Here is a 15164-nt window from a genome sequence, read left to right on the forward strand (position 1 = left end):
TCAGCGTGATGATTGGACACTTGAACTGTAAGGCTACCCCACCGCCCCTTTATTGGTTGGGATGAATATTTAACTTTTACATGACTAGGTCAGGTGACCGAAACCTTTTTTGTGATGGCCTTGGTGGATTGTTTAGATAAATGTGGCTGAATATACTAAAATGTTTTTAATGCAGGGACAATGTATTATAGTTACATATCAGTAATGACTGGTGATTCATGCGGACTTATTGGGACTTGGGATTAATCCCATGTATAACTGAGACGACGGCGATGACTGACTATTGAAGATAACAAAACAGCAGCTAGCGTATTGATACAATATTTATATAAATATTTACATTACATAGGCAGAACATGTGAACAAAAAGATAAATACTGTACAATAGATATTAATGATGCCATTCAAAATGTAAGACTTCTTCTAGCAAGTCCTGTTACACTGGACTGCAAACCAAGCCCTTTGTGGGGTCCCTACAAGCCATGTGCCCTCACTTGGAGGTAAAGGTCATGTAAGAATATTGCTTCTCTGCTGCACACAGCGGAAAGAGCAATCATTTTTACATAATACAACATGTATTTACAGATATGTCATGGATGACAATATAGGAAATATTTCAGGACCAGTTGCACAAAGTAATCTTGGCGCTGCGACTTTGCAAATCTCGTACCGTAACAGATTGATGATCATATTGTCAAGAACTATTTTGGCAATGAGGCGCCACTGTTTTTTAGAGGGATCTTCAGTGTGTATAAATAACAGAAAATTGCAGAAGACAGCTGTCCATTTCTGAGGCTGAAAAAATGGATACTTCACAAATACTTAACATGCTGATTTGACAAAATGGACACTTGGCATTTTGAACGGATGTAAGTCAGGTCCTGCCTGGCATTTTGTCCTTCACGCCTGACAAATGCTCTACTCTCATACATCACTTCTCTGAAAATATTTTATGCTACATCACATTGTGTAAGGAAATGGAAAGATGTAATTATGAGTGAGTGAGTGAGTGAGTTTGGTTTTAAGCCGCTTTTAGCAATATTCCAGCAATATCACGGCGAGTGACACCAGAAATGGGCTTTACACATTGTACCCATGTGTCGGAATCGAACCAAAGTCTTCGGCATGACGAGCGAACGCCTTAACCACTAGGCTACCCCACCGCCGCTGTCGTTATGAAGATGTTACCATGGTTACATGACACGAAGGAAAAGCAATGTCCTGGCTGTGTTAGAGTGACTGTTGAAAGTTAGCCTGATCAGCAACAGGATGTTGAAAGTTATTCTAACACAGGTCTCCCAGTGAAAATGACGGACAACAACTTGTTGGCTGGCATTAAAGTCTGAATCTGTCCCTGGTTGGAACAGGTACATGCCTCATGATTGTTTCACAAATGGGGATTGATTGTCCACAATGGCTTGTGAGTGTGGACAGTACTTGGATGATATTATGAGACAGTCAGTATCAAAACACTTTATAAAACAAGACCCTGTATTGTAGGATACTTCTACTGGAGTTAAACAGTTGATGCTATAAATACAGAGTTTGTTCATTCTCTGATCCACACTGCGATCCTCCTGACATGAACCGTTATTTACAATGGGATCTGAGGAAGTAGCTCAACTATTCACAAGAAACCTTAACTACAAGCACACACAACTTCTAGTTAACAATCACGGAAACATACAACCAAAATGTGAAGGAAATAACAAGATTTGCTGTGGTCAAATTATCTGTCAACATATTTCTTCACATGCTTCAAGCACTAGCATTGAACTGGGTTAAACAATTGGTTGAAAACAAGCATGAAGTACCCTGTCATTTAGATGAACAATATGTAACATGCTCAGCCTCAGGAACAAAATATACTTCAAGAACAAGATCAGCTGCAGGAACAACATATACCTCAGGAACAACATATACCTCAAGAACAACATATACCTCAAGAACAAGCTAAGCCTCAAGAATAACAAGCAAAGCCCCACTAGAAACACTCATTGTCCAGAATGATATTCCCATAAATCAAGACCTATAGATTTATAAAGGAAAAACAACTATAACATACTACTACATCCAAAGAAGTTATGTTTCATTTTGTAAAAACACCTTACTTCAATAACTTATCATAGCACAGAATGATACATTGTACAATGGATGATGTGGTACAATGAATGAATCATGGTACAGGCTGTAAACTCGGACTTAAAGCTTCTGAATAGGAAAGCTTCATAACACAACCAAAAGCTTCATATCACAAAAATAACAGCCAAACTGAAGATGAAGCGTTAACTAGGAATGTTTGACTACACTTACAAACATAAGCAGACCTTCCACGGGTATTACCCAGAAGCTTGTACGATATTAACATACTAACATACCAAATATGGATGACCTATTGGCTGAAATCAAATTCTGAAACTTTAAACTTAAAACTCAAAGTGGAAGTTCAAACAACTGAAAGCAACAGAAGGACTAGATGCTGGCTTTAACATTGGATGATGTCGTTGTGATGTTCTTGTCCTATATCAATGGTGGACTTGAACACCGAGAGATCAAACAGTCTACTCCATGGTAGATTATTCACACCAAACATTGTTCACCTTGTTCAATGATAACAATTACTGACTATTACAGCAAATAAAAATAAAAACACTTCCTATGACATGACCAGAAAAATAAAACAACGTGAAATACAAAACATACTCCTAATTGTCTTTGATAAAACTGCAAGATTTGACGAATGTTCAACGTTTACTGCTAAAAACGTTAAGGACCTCTAGATAACCAATCATAGCATGATCGATTAACTACATGTATAATACTATGAAATAATTCATTGGTTCTTAACTTTTTTAGTAGTACAAGAATAGTGTCGAAGGCATGGACAAGCCCAAATTTAAACTGTTTGATCATTACGTTTCTAATCATTATTCATTACAGCTTGTTCAGCTTGACCTGATCAAGTGAATACTAATGCTTTGCGTGACCGTGTCACAACTGGTTGGGTCTATTATTGTGAAGGGGTGCACCTTTGGCAGTTGATTGTCAACATGTCCGAACAGCCGAGACAAGGTCGCCATTTAACATTCTCTGCTGCCCTATTTAATGAGGTTAACTCGACCTGCTGTGAGTGCCACTTGACCTCATGGGTCATGCATATGTAGAGTAGCTCAGGTCAAGCTGAACAAGCTGTAGTAAAGAAATAAATATATTTTACTTCAAACCACTGGCACTACCTACTTCTTTAAAATGCACCTGTTGTGCAAGTCATAACTCTCTCTAACAAAAAATGGCTTTAGATATTACAAATGTCAAAGGGTGCATAAACTGGAAAAATGAATCCAACACTCTACATTTGATCCTCACTACAAACCCATGAACTTACACAGTACTACACAAGATTAAACATGAAATTCAAGCCCTTCTTGCGTATTAAAACAAAAGTTCAACATTCAGGGGGTTCGCTTATGTCCTCTCATATGATATTTTTCTCACATTTTTAACAAAACAAACAACATATTCTAGTCGCAAGTCAACATCAATCATGATGTCCAAAGTTCCCTGACTGGGCTCAGTTCCTCGTCTCATGATGCTTATGCTGCAAAAGCTGTCAGTTTCTTAAAACAGCATACATTTCTAATCACATAGTTCCGTTCCCAATGGGATTGTCCAGACTAACAAAATTCCTGAAAAGCGATCATGTATATTCGTCATAGCAAATATATTATGCATAGTGAGTGAGTCCAAAGATAAACACATGCTTTCCATTCTAAAAGCATTAGCATAAATGCCAAAGCATGAATGAATGGGCAACCTCCAACACAGACATCTGACTGGATCTATTTCAATATGACTGAGTATTACCTACTTTCTCATAATTTACATGTTTAAACACTGCATTTTTCCATCACCTGCCAATACGAACTGACAGGTTAATTGTAGTCATATTTTTAGTAGGTCGGTTGTTGTTTAATGTCACTCAGCAATATTCCAGTTATATGGCGGCGGTCTGTAAATGGACCAGACAATCCAGTGATCAACAGCATAATCGTCAATCTACGTCATTGGGATATTACGACATGTGTCAACCAAGTCACCGAGCCTGACCACCCGATCCCGTAGTCGCCTCTTACAACAAGCATGGGTTGCTGAAGATCAATTCTAACTCGGATCTTCACAGGTGAGTCATATTTTTAACGAACAAATCAATCTACAGCCTGGTATCAGCGAGAGAGTGTTCAGACCAATGCAAGGAAACATCAATAATATCCACACATTATGTCACAGATTCATAGCAATCCCAATAACACAACAGCTGAGCCCACACACAACTCAGGAACAAAGGTAGGACTGTTGGACTTGTGAAATTATGCCATAAAATCCTCTCCCGCTGTCCCAAAAGTTTTGATCAATAAATCATGAGGAATATATTTAAACTGTTTCCTGCTTGATGTGCAACAGATGCATAGCATTGACTGTACACTCAACACATAGCTTTAATGGTTGTGTTTGCACTAAGTTTATCCATGAGTTGAGTCACTACATATTCTATTTCATTAGCTTAGTAACAATAGTTATTCATCTCAGAGACAGTACATGCAGAGAGTACACTTATTTTAGCCATTCCATCTTTCAGCACATGGCTTAAATAACATCTTGTTTCATTAAATATTAATTCAATTTCAAGATACTCTCCATGAAGAACTTACTCCGCGTGTCCAACTACTGGCAAACAAGGATAAGTTGGAATGGCGCAGAGAACGGGTTTACGAGAAGTAGGCGGTGCTCGGCAATGAGCAAACCCATTTGGTTTGTGAAAGGTAGAGCAGATAAAGGCTAGTGCATCAGCAGTGCATGAGCAGTGCATGACGATGAAATTGATTCCGCGTGAGCTGCACACGCCTTGAGCCTTGCTTCACCCAACGCACTACACTTGATTGTGGACAAGCTGGGGCCCCTTCGCTAACAATGGCAAGTGCCAGTGGGCGGCACTCATACATGCTAATACGGGTCAATTGTCAGGTCAGTGCTCAACTTATCCTTGTTTGCCAGTAAATATACTTACACATGTAAAAATGCAGAGGAGAGTGGTGGCACACCCATAACAGAAGGTGAACAAGAAATGAGTAGGTCAGAAACAGATTGACAAGCTAAAAAAATACACACCCTGTAAACAGACCCCGGGAACTGCTGGGAAAAAAATACACAAACTCAGTTGCTACTTAAACCACACCCTACTGGGAAATGATTGAGTTCAAACCACAAGTCATTATATATCCAGCGATTGACATGCAAGATGTTCTAGGTATTCCCGGTTTTCACCACTTCTTGCATCCTATCCAGTGACTGATATATAAACAGTTCTATATATGCTGTCGTCACTTCTTGCACCCGATGCCATATATGTACAGATTACCACAGACACACAGCAGAATAATGCTGAATGCGTTGTAGTAGATCATCGATCGGAACCTTGGCTCCAGATCACCTTGACGATACCAGTAAATCTGAAAAAAAAGAGACATACTTAGCCAGTTAATAGATAAAATACTGCTCCCTAGGTTCTTTTTTTCGACAAATAGTGGAACTAGACCTATGGTATTATAGTCAAGAGGCTTGTTGACATGAGTTCCACATGACCCGTCTGTTTCCACACTTAATATTTATATATTCATTTGTTTGGTTTGGTTTTGTTGTTGTTTAACGCTGCACTCAACAATATATCAGCTATATGGCGGTGGTCTGTAAATAATCGAGGCTGGACCAAACAATCCAGTGATCAACATCATGACCACTGATCTACGCTATTGGGATATGATGACATGTGTAACCAAGTCAGCGAGCCTGGCCACCCGATCCCGTTAGTCCCCTCTTATGACAAGCATGGGTTGCTGAAGACCAATTCTAACCCAGATCTTCACGGATCTATTCATCTGTAGTTATCAAGAGTTCCTGTTAAAACATTCTCACTGGTGTGGGGAGTGGCGATTATACAAGCTGAATGATCCCATGTATCATTTGACAGAGTTTCCACGTATGTACACCAACCAGATTCTTGTGACAAGCATGGCTTACTGAGACCCTATTCCAGACAGATAATCACTGTATTAACTTCCAGTTGACAGGTATTGACAACTTACCAGTACCAAGTGGGATCCACAGATAAGAACAATGACACAGGCAAAGAAGACGTCCACTCCATTGATGGGCCCTTTGGCTGCGAAAGCCCCAACCAGAGTCACCTGCAAATTGATACCTGGTACTTAAACTTACACATGATACTTAGATTTGATAAAGGTACAAATTCACATGTCAAACCACAAAAGATTTTTGGGCTGTACAACAGTAAAAATGCTTTTAGTGAGCGAGTGAGTATGGTTTACAGTCGGTGTGAGTTATATGTTAACCCAAGGTCAGTAGATCAAAGGGATGCAACACTAAACAGTAACTGCAATAAGAGCAAATCACCTTCAGTGGCTCATCCACTTACAACCACCACTGCGATATAAAATAATGGAGTGCTTGAGGAAACTTTGAACAGTTGTAATGTTAAAGTGCCTTTGATGTCATGCTGATGCCAAACAATGTCAATGTGACCTTCCCAGAGAACAATAACATTTGTTTAGTTTGTTTGTTTGTTTACTGCAGCACTTGGTCAGATTCCAGCTGTATGGCACAGTCTGGACCAGACAATCCAGTGATCAACAGCATGAGTATCGATCTACGCAATAGGGATACATGTGTCAACCAAGTAAGCAAGCATGACCACCTGATCCTGTTAGTCTCCTTTTACGACAAGCATGGGTTGCTGACATTCTAACCTGGATGTTCATGGGTAGAACAATAACAGGGCATCACGATATCATACTGATATTTAGGACACCACAATACTGAGATTTGGAGGGACAAATTCCATGACTATCCATGGCCTGGCGATATGAAGCACAGGTACAGTTCTGGTTTCTTTGCATCTAGCTCATATATATATACTGTAAGCCATTAAAAACGCAATTGGTATTTGTTGTCCTGAAACTTACAAAAGTTCTATTGAAGATTTTTTCCTGCGATACAGAGGATGTAGGGATAAAAGGCTGTTATTCTGGCCCATTTCGAAGTTCGAGTCCCAGAGCATTCCTCTCACATGAACTTTGATACTTAAAACTGAACCTTTGACATTTCTTGTAAACACAACCACATTCATGAAACACGTTGTGCACATGCATTACCTGCACCCAGGCCCTGTAAAAGCACAAGGAATTGTGGAACTCAATCACTTTGAGAAAATGCCACACTTGACACAAGACGAAAGGAATCAGGTTAACGGTATGGTCAGCCAAGGTGCTTCAGATGTGATGATTGCCAGGCACTTTAATGTGCATCCATCCACTGTAAGTCGAATCAGACAACGTTTTTGGGCTACCGGAAGTGTTGCTGATCGTCCGCGACCTGGTGCACCACCTGTGATTACAGCTCGACAAAACCACAATATACGAGTTTCACACTTGCGAAATCGGTTCCAAACAGCTGATGATTAGGCAAGGAGGACAATTGGGACAAGTCAACATCATTTCAGCGCCCAAAAGGTGCAAGGACGCCTTGCTGCCTTCAACATCCGGTGTCGTCACCCGTACCGTGGTCCAACCTTATTACATCGCCACAGACTTGCCAGACAGCGAAGGGCAGCAAATGGGGCCAATCTCGGCACCAAGACATGGCCAGATGTCAATTTTTCAGATGAATCCAGGTTTAACTTATCCTTTGCAGATGGACGTCAACAGATTTATCGACGTAAAGGAGAAAGACTTGCGCCAAACTGTGTCCTTGAACATGATCGTTTTGGAGGGGGTGGTGTCATCATCAGACCACAGACCATCAGAGGCTGCAGACCATCCAACAGCTGTTCCTGAGAAATGTGTGTCTTTCAATGCCCCAAAGACTGTGAGCATGTCTTGCAGCGCACGGTGGACACACACGATATTGACTGCAAGTGACCCCTCCTTTGTGTGATGTCGTTGTTGCGTCACTGATGTTGTTGTTGACTGGACATTTTCAGATGAAATTATTCACAGATGTTCACTTAAAACATATCTGCCAGTTAGGTTTATATATGTTGAAATTAGTGTGAGTAAAGAAAGTATGAATGTCAAATTGCATTTTTAATGGCTTTCAGTATATATGGATTCATGCTTCAGGGCAAAAAGAAGGGCTAAATTTTCAAATGTTTATTATCAAAGTGGATCAAAATCAATCTTGTTTATACACTTAAATTCCAAAGGGCACACAAAAACATTTTTAGGAATGCCCTTGGGTCGTTTGAGAAAAATATTCCATGCACTCAAACACTGTTGTGTCGAACTTCGATGTGAGTGAGTGAGTGAGTGAGAGAGTTTATTTTTTCGCCACTTTCAGTAATATTTCAGCAATATCATGGCAGAGAAAACGGAAATGGGCTTCACACATTGTACCCAAGTGGGGAATCAAACCCGGGTCTTCGGCGTGACAAGCGAACACTTTAACCATTAGGCTACCCCTCTGCCCCCAAACTTTGATGTGTCAAACTTACTGTTGTTTCAAAGTACAACCTACAACCTTCGTCTTTATTCCCTATTTAGTCATCATTTTGGGGCTCCGTGAAACCTCGGATAACTCAAAGTATTTGCGTAGCACACTCCGGCACAGCGATGACTTAACATATCATCACTGCCACAGGCTAATTTGCATATCACGTGACCGGACTTTTCTCTTGTTTGTAATCAAACACGCATATTCATAATAAGAAGAGACTGGACTCACGAAAACTTTTCGGGGCTCTCTTCATAATGTTTTACATTGTTACATATATATTCTTCCACAACTGCGACAGTAAGGTTTATGACAGTACATATTTAGATATCAAACTGGCTACATCGTTTGCTCTCCATCAGCTTCGATGACAGCACGTGGAGCCGTACAACCTACGTAAACAAAGGATCGCTACGCCAATCGAAATAGTGTTACATGTTTTTGGATATTTTCTCAGTGAAACTAAACCATTCTATTAAAGATGTTGAGTTAGATGTGTAGACTCGTCAAAAATAAAAGAGTAAAAGAAATCTGTACATCATATTGAATGGACATTGCAAGATGTGACGAATCGTCACATTGTTGTGGCCTGTGGCAGAGGTACAATGCTGGCTTGCCGCATGGAACTCTGGGTAGGAGAGTGTTTGCATAGGTCTCTTTAACTTCAACCCAACTGTGTTTAAGTGTATATGTTCAGTTTTGTTAAAACACTTCACCTTTAAAAGTTCTTTGCAAATAACTCACCAAAACCACTAAACCAGTGAATGAGCCCACCACCAGATTCAAGACTCGGTCCTGAAACAGAAGATAATTTATTCCAGATCATATACCCACCAGAACAGCAGTAAATAGGCAGTGTTGCTCACCAGGTTCATGGCAGAGCTACGCTTTCCATTTAACACAGCAGTCCAGTCTAGAGACTTTAGTTTTACACTGCTTTTAGCAATATTCCAGCAATATCATGGCGAATGACACCAGAAATGGGCTTCACACATTGTACCCATGTGGGGAATCGAACCCGGCTCTTCAGCATGGTGAGTGAGTGCTTCAACCAATAGGTTACCTACTAAGTTCGATTCCCCACATGGGTACAATGTGTGAAGCCTATTTCTGGTGACCCCAAAAGTAACATTGCAGAATATTGCTAAAAGTGGCTTATAACCAAAATTACTCACTCACAACAGGTTGCTTTGCACAACAGCACCCAGACAACACGATCAGAAGAGCTTTACGAATTATATCACGACACAAGGACCAGACAACATACTGGGATTACTCTAGGGACCAAGTTTGGGTGCAAACATAAATTTTGAATGGAACATTTATTCAAACAAAAATAACTATCTGCACATACCACCGGCCTGGGTTCCCCAAACAATGGCTTCTCTGCAGGGTCTTCATATCCACGAATCATCCTTGTCTCCTGATCTCGACTCACCGACACTCATCAACACTCACCCTGGCGCCGATCACAAACCACCTACACAGGAAATCCAAGATTATTCCAAAAATCCTTTCACAAGGAAACAGTAAACAAAACAATTAGTGTGATATAATGAAGGCTAATGGTTTGTAGTTTCACCACAGACACCATGTGATACTTATGTTTTACTGAACAATTGTGCTGACTTGAACAGTAATAATGGATCAAACAGTGCTTAAATTACATGGCACGGTAATAATAGGGCTCGGACGATACACTATGTCACGATACGATACGTATTGCGATATTTTACCTGCGATACGATACATATCGCGACACATACACCTTGAAAGAATGACACAGTATTAAGATTTAAAATGATTTATTACAAGGTATTTGTGTATAACAATAACACTATTGTAATAAACAAACACGTAACTCTATCATATTTGCACATGTTTCTCTAAATAAGTACTTTAACATGTTTAAGATAATACTGTTTTGAAAAAAAGTCATGTATCGTTTGGTATCGATACACAAGTCGACGATACGATAGCTGTAACACACTTATATGTATCGTGATGTCACAGCCCTAGTAAATACAGTGGAACCTGTCTAAACCAGCACTCGTCGGGACTAAAGAAAGAATCCGGTTTACGAGGCAAGAGTGCAAAGTGAAGAACAACCAGGTGTGTGAGAAAGGATGGAGATGGCACAGCACAGGTAAATACTAAATGAATCAATGACTTTGTCGGCACTTGTGCACATGCTTCACGTACACCTGGCTGTTCCTCTCTTTGCACTCCTCCCTTGTAACAAATAGTGAACTGTGTCAAAACTTTAATGATAGTTTGTCAAATAACTATTTTTATGTTTAGGACATAAATTCTGCAAAAGACTCACAGAGTTGGTCTGATGTTTTGATTATGATCAGTGTTTCATTGAGTATTATATGTTTATTACTTTTTGAGTTAGATTGCAATTCATCGGTCCGATTTTGAGCCAAACAGACTATAGTCATGGACGGGACTGGCTTTCTATGCCGGTGTTGACAACTTGCCGGATTGGACAGCTCCGGGGTTTTGACAGCTTCCACTCTATTGAAATGGAATGGATGATATATTTTCAATGTGCCCTTGGGTGAATAAGACTAAAATTATATAAAAAGTACTCACTATGATTCGTTTAATGGAAAATGCGATAAACTCAAATGATGAGTGAGTGAGTAAGTATGCTTTTACGCCAGTTTTAGCAATATTCAAGCAACATCACGGCAGGGGACACCAGAAATGGGCTTCACACATTGTACCCATGTGGGGAATCGAACCCCGGGTCTTCAGTGTGACAAGCAAACACTTTAACCACTCAGCTACCCCACTGCCCCCTCAAATGATGACCATGCCCTTAAGCTGTGAGATTGTGAGGTGAGGTGAAATTGGGTTTAACGTCGTGCTTGAGAATATTTCGCTCATATGACGACGTGCATGCATGCATGTGTGTGTATGTGCGGCTGCTTGTACTAGCCCAGACTGAAGCTGGTTTTATAGTGCCAGGCCACTGAGATACCATGCCGCAGTGAAGCATTAATACCCCACTCAGACACATTATACTGACTCTGAGCCGACCAGTCCTTGTTGTACCCATTAATACCGAGAGCCAGGCAGGGACCAACAAGTACCATATTTTTACGTCTTTTGGTATGACCCGGCCTGGGATCGAACCCGCGACCTTCGGCTCTCCGGGCGGACGCTCTAACCACGACACCACGGAGGCGGTTGTGAGATTGTGAATGTCACCTACAGTTTGATTGAGGGCAAAGATATGTTTTGAATCATTTGATTATTTTCATAATTTTAGTGTGGACACATTGAAAATATTTCATGCATGCCACTATTAATTTAAGCACTATTTCGATCCCTGACGGTTTATTTCCACCACAAAAATGATGTAATTGTAAAGTGATGGGTTCAATGTTCATTTACCCCTAATGTTGGGGTAAAGTGAAACAATATATTTACCCAAAAAGCACAGGTGGAAAAATAAAATCATAAAACATAAAAGAACACTGAACACCTAAACATTCTCACTAAGAGTGAAGTATTATTTGTCATATTCCCAACAAGAACAAGCAGACATTACTTCTCTGATCACATATCTGTCATAAATATATACATAATGAAACAGGACAACACAACTAAAACACACACCATAACTTCAGGATTAGACAGTGCAAACTTAGTAATCAGGTAGTTTTAAATAGACAGAAAGGGGTAACAGCTTTTATGGGATCGTGCTGTGATGCTAGTGCAAGGGGGATGTGGCGTGATAGTGTGTGATCTTCGTTGAACAAACCAAAAATTAAATAAATTACATAATAAAGAACCTCAAATGAACAAACACGTTGAATAAGATGTAGGGCTTCAACGAGTCCATTTTTTTGGACTCGAGTACTCGAGGGGTGAGACTCGACTCGGACCCGAGTACTCGAAATTCATACCTTTCAAGCAAACGATCAATTGTCAAGATAGTTACCTAATCATTTTAAGAAGTGAAATCTCAATCGATGTATAATATTTACTCTCATCTGCAGACTTGTAACAACTAATACCATACAGCCACACAGTGTGAGGTGTAAACTATTTAATCTAGGTGTTAATAAAAACATTATCAGATGCACGAAATAAAAAAGTTGTTATCCATAAAAACGTGTTCCATATTGTACGTCTCAACTTCTAAAAATGCCACTCAAACAAATTATCAGATGGGTTAAAGAATTCAGGGTACATAGAACTCAGTATGTCAGTGTCAATGGCTATCAATCTTCATTTCTCTCAACCTCTACTGGAGATCCACATGGCTGTGTTCCTTCATCCCTACTCTTCGTTTTGTATACCAATGACTGTTACTTGTCAATATATGACTCGTTTACTGTGAAATTTGCAGATGACGCCACTGTTACTGGCCTAATTTCTGATTCTGAACATTATTATCGTCAAGGCATTGACAAAACCGTAATGACAGTTTTATATCAAACCTTTATTCAAAGTGTGTTGACCTACAATTTTCTATGTTGGTATGGGGATCTGTCTCATCTTAACAAAAACAGACTTTTCAAAATTGTTAATACTGCTTGCAAAATTTCTGGAGTGTATTTCGAGAATATAGTCAAAAAGACAGCTAAAATTAGATTTGATAGTTGACATATTTGATCTCACCATTTTGAACTACTTCCTTCTGGATGCTGCTGTCGATTACCTTCCCTCAAAACAGAGCTCTACAGTCTTTCATACCATCAAGTATTCGTGAATGCAACAAATATTTTGAATCACCATCATGTGATTAGAACTAAAATTATTCAGCCTCTTTACCTATGTGGTTAATTGAATTATATCATGTCAGTTTTATTTGTAAATAGCATTCGTTTTGAGCATGTAATTATTGTGTATATTTTTGTGAACTGTGTATATATTTATTTTGAGACAGATTGGATGTATAAGAATTTCCTCTGGGATAATAAAGTTATATCTTATCTTAATATTAGACGTTAACGGCCGCTCATGCTAAGCACATGGCAGACAGTCTGTCAACGTCAATAATTCGAGTTTTCTCCCCTTTTCGAGTCCTTGAGTCCTTGAAAATGGACTCGAGTTCAGCTAAACCCGACTCGTCCTCGAGTACCCGTGGAAGCCCTAATAAAGGTAAACTAATCAATAAAACCAGATTATATAACACAGCTAGTGTTCCATACAACTGATTGTTAACTGTGGTCTTACTGGAACACATACAGAGCATAAGGGATTTAGTTTTAGTTTTGAGAGCCTGCAGAAATTATCTGCTGACAAGTTGTCATCAACCTATGATATTAATAATACTACACAAGGATTTTCTAGAGGATTATTTCGCTTTAGTGATTTGCCCACCTAGAACAATAGGTGGTGGGTAAATGAAAAGAGACCCAGAAGGAAATGCCGCTACTGAATTTCCTTCCTAAACGCTGCACTGTGGTTGTGCAAGGGTAGGCATGACCACTGGTCTGTTAGCCATGTTAACTGTCCAAGATTTGAAACAATCTGGAGTATGTATATAAAAAATCTAAACACTCTACACATGCAACATAACCACATGTTGGAAATGAGTAGTGGACTAGTTGGATACGACCAATGGTATCTATTCCAGTGATGTCTAACCATGTTTGTTGTTTGTCTATTAACACTCCACTCTGCAAGCTATATAAGCTATAAAACTGCAGTCCTTAAATTGGGTCTAACCTGACACTCAATCCAGTGATAGACATCATAAGCACCAATCCATGAAAATGGAGTACTTAAGTCAACCAAGGCACAAGGATGTACATCCAATCGTTTCACGACATGTCCTGTGGACCTAAATTCTTACCCAGAATTCCCACATGCTGTCTCGCCATAAACATATCTGCGAATATTCACAAACTTAAATATACTAACCGATCATGTGGCCATCGCACATCAGTGTCAGCATTCATTTGAGAGAACTCAGTTTCATCGTCTGTCACCCGTTCTGCTGCTGTCCAAGTCTAATATGGCTTGTTTAGCGTGTGATACACGAGTTGTCGTATCGCCTGTCTAGCACCTGCATAAAACCGAACGAAAGACGTTACAGTAGTTGCACAATAGTTCCAAACGTCAACACAAATCTGTGACTGTGTTCAGACTCACACTCACAGACGTCGTAGCTTTCCTTTTACCGCAAGAAATGTGTTTTATGGCGCATACACATAAGTTTGAAGGCAGACTGTCAAGCACAGTTAAAGGTGTAAATACGACTTGTGTTTGGAGTAGATTCTGAGAGGAGCAAACGCTTGTGCAAACTGTTTTCTCGTATTTTCAGATCATAGGCACATGATATGGGAAACCCCTGTGTGATGTCAAATATTATGTCAGAACGAGGCTGAGGATTCCCATAGAACGTAAACTGGTTTCTCAGCTATATTACGCAGTTTCTCTGTTAGTTCTTGGCGCTTTTACTCATTTTAGTAGACAAAGCCAAGTTAATCGTCAAAAGCAACAAAATCTATCTTCTATCGTCACCGTTTTTGTCTTAGCAATGGATTTGTTTGTCGTATTAGAGTTTAACATTCGTTCATAAAATAACGGTAAACATTTTCTCAAATCTTTGTTCATAATATAGAAACTTTCGATTG

The 15164-nt window shown here is 39.7% G+C and overlaps 1 protein-coding gene and 1 long non-coding RNA gene across 3 annotated transcripts in view; both read right to left on the minus strand.

The window, feature by feature from the left end:
- LOC124282092 (transmembrane protein 243-like) overlaps positions 1–14896 on the minus strand; it is a 33933-nt gene extending 19037 nt beyond the window's left edge. The window contains exons 1-5 of one of the 2 annotated variants that reach the window (XM_046718067.1): positions 14449–14896; positions 9917–10042; positions 9307–9357; positions 6141–6242; positions 5380–5507 (exon numbers count right to left, since the gene is read on the minus strand). In XM_046718067.1, coding sequence (XP_046574023.1) covers positions 5380–5507; positions 6141–6242; positions 9307–9357; positions 9917–9976 — 341 coding nt within the window. In that variant the 5' untranslated portion in view covers positions 9977–10042; positions 14449–14896. Of the gene's footprint in view, positions 1–5194; positions 5508–6140; positions 6243–9306; positions 9358–9916; positions 10043–14448 lie in introns of those variants that run through there. The other variant, XM_046718066.1, reaches the window with a different exon arrangement.
- LOC124282096 lies at positions 306–5153 on the minus strand. Its single transcript, XR_006900051.1, has 2 exons — positions 1942–5153; positions 306–1905 (listed from the first exon to the last, which is right to left on the minus strand). It is a non-coding gene; the product is annotated as an uncharacterized LOC124282096 (long non-coding RNA).
- Positions 14897–15164: the final 268 nt, after the last annotated feature.

Source organism: Haliotis rubra, unplaced genomic scaffold (assembly GCF_003918875.1).
Source record: "Haliotis rubra isolate DU_JTF1 unplaced genomic scaffold, ASM391887v1 Scf292, whole genome shotgun sequence".
NCBI lineage: Eukaryota > Metazoa > Mollusca > Gastropoda > Lepetellida > Haliotidae > Haliotis > Haliotis rubra.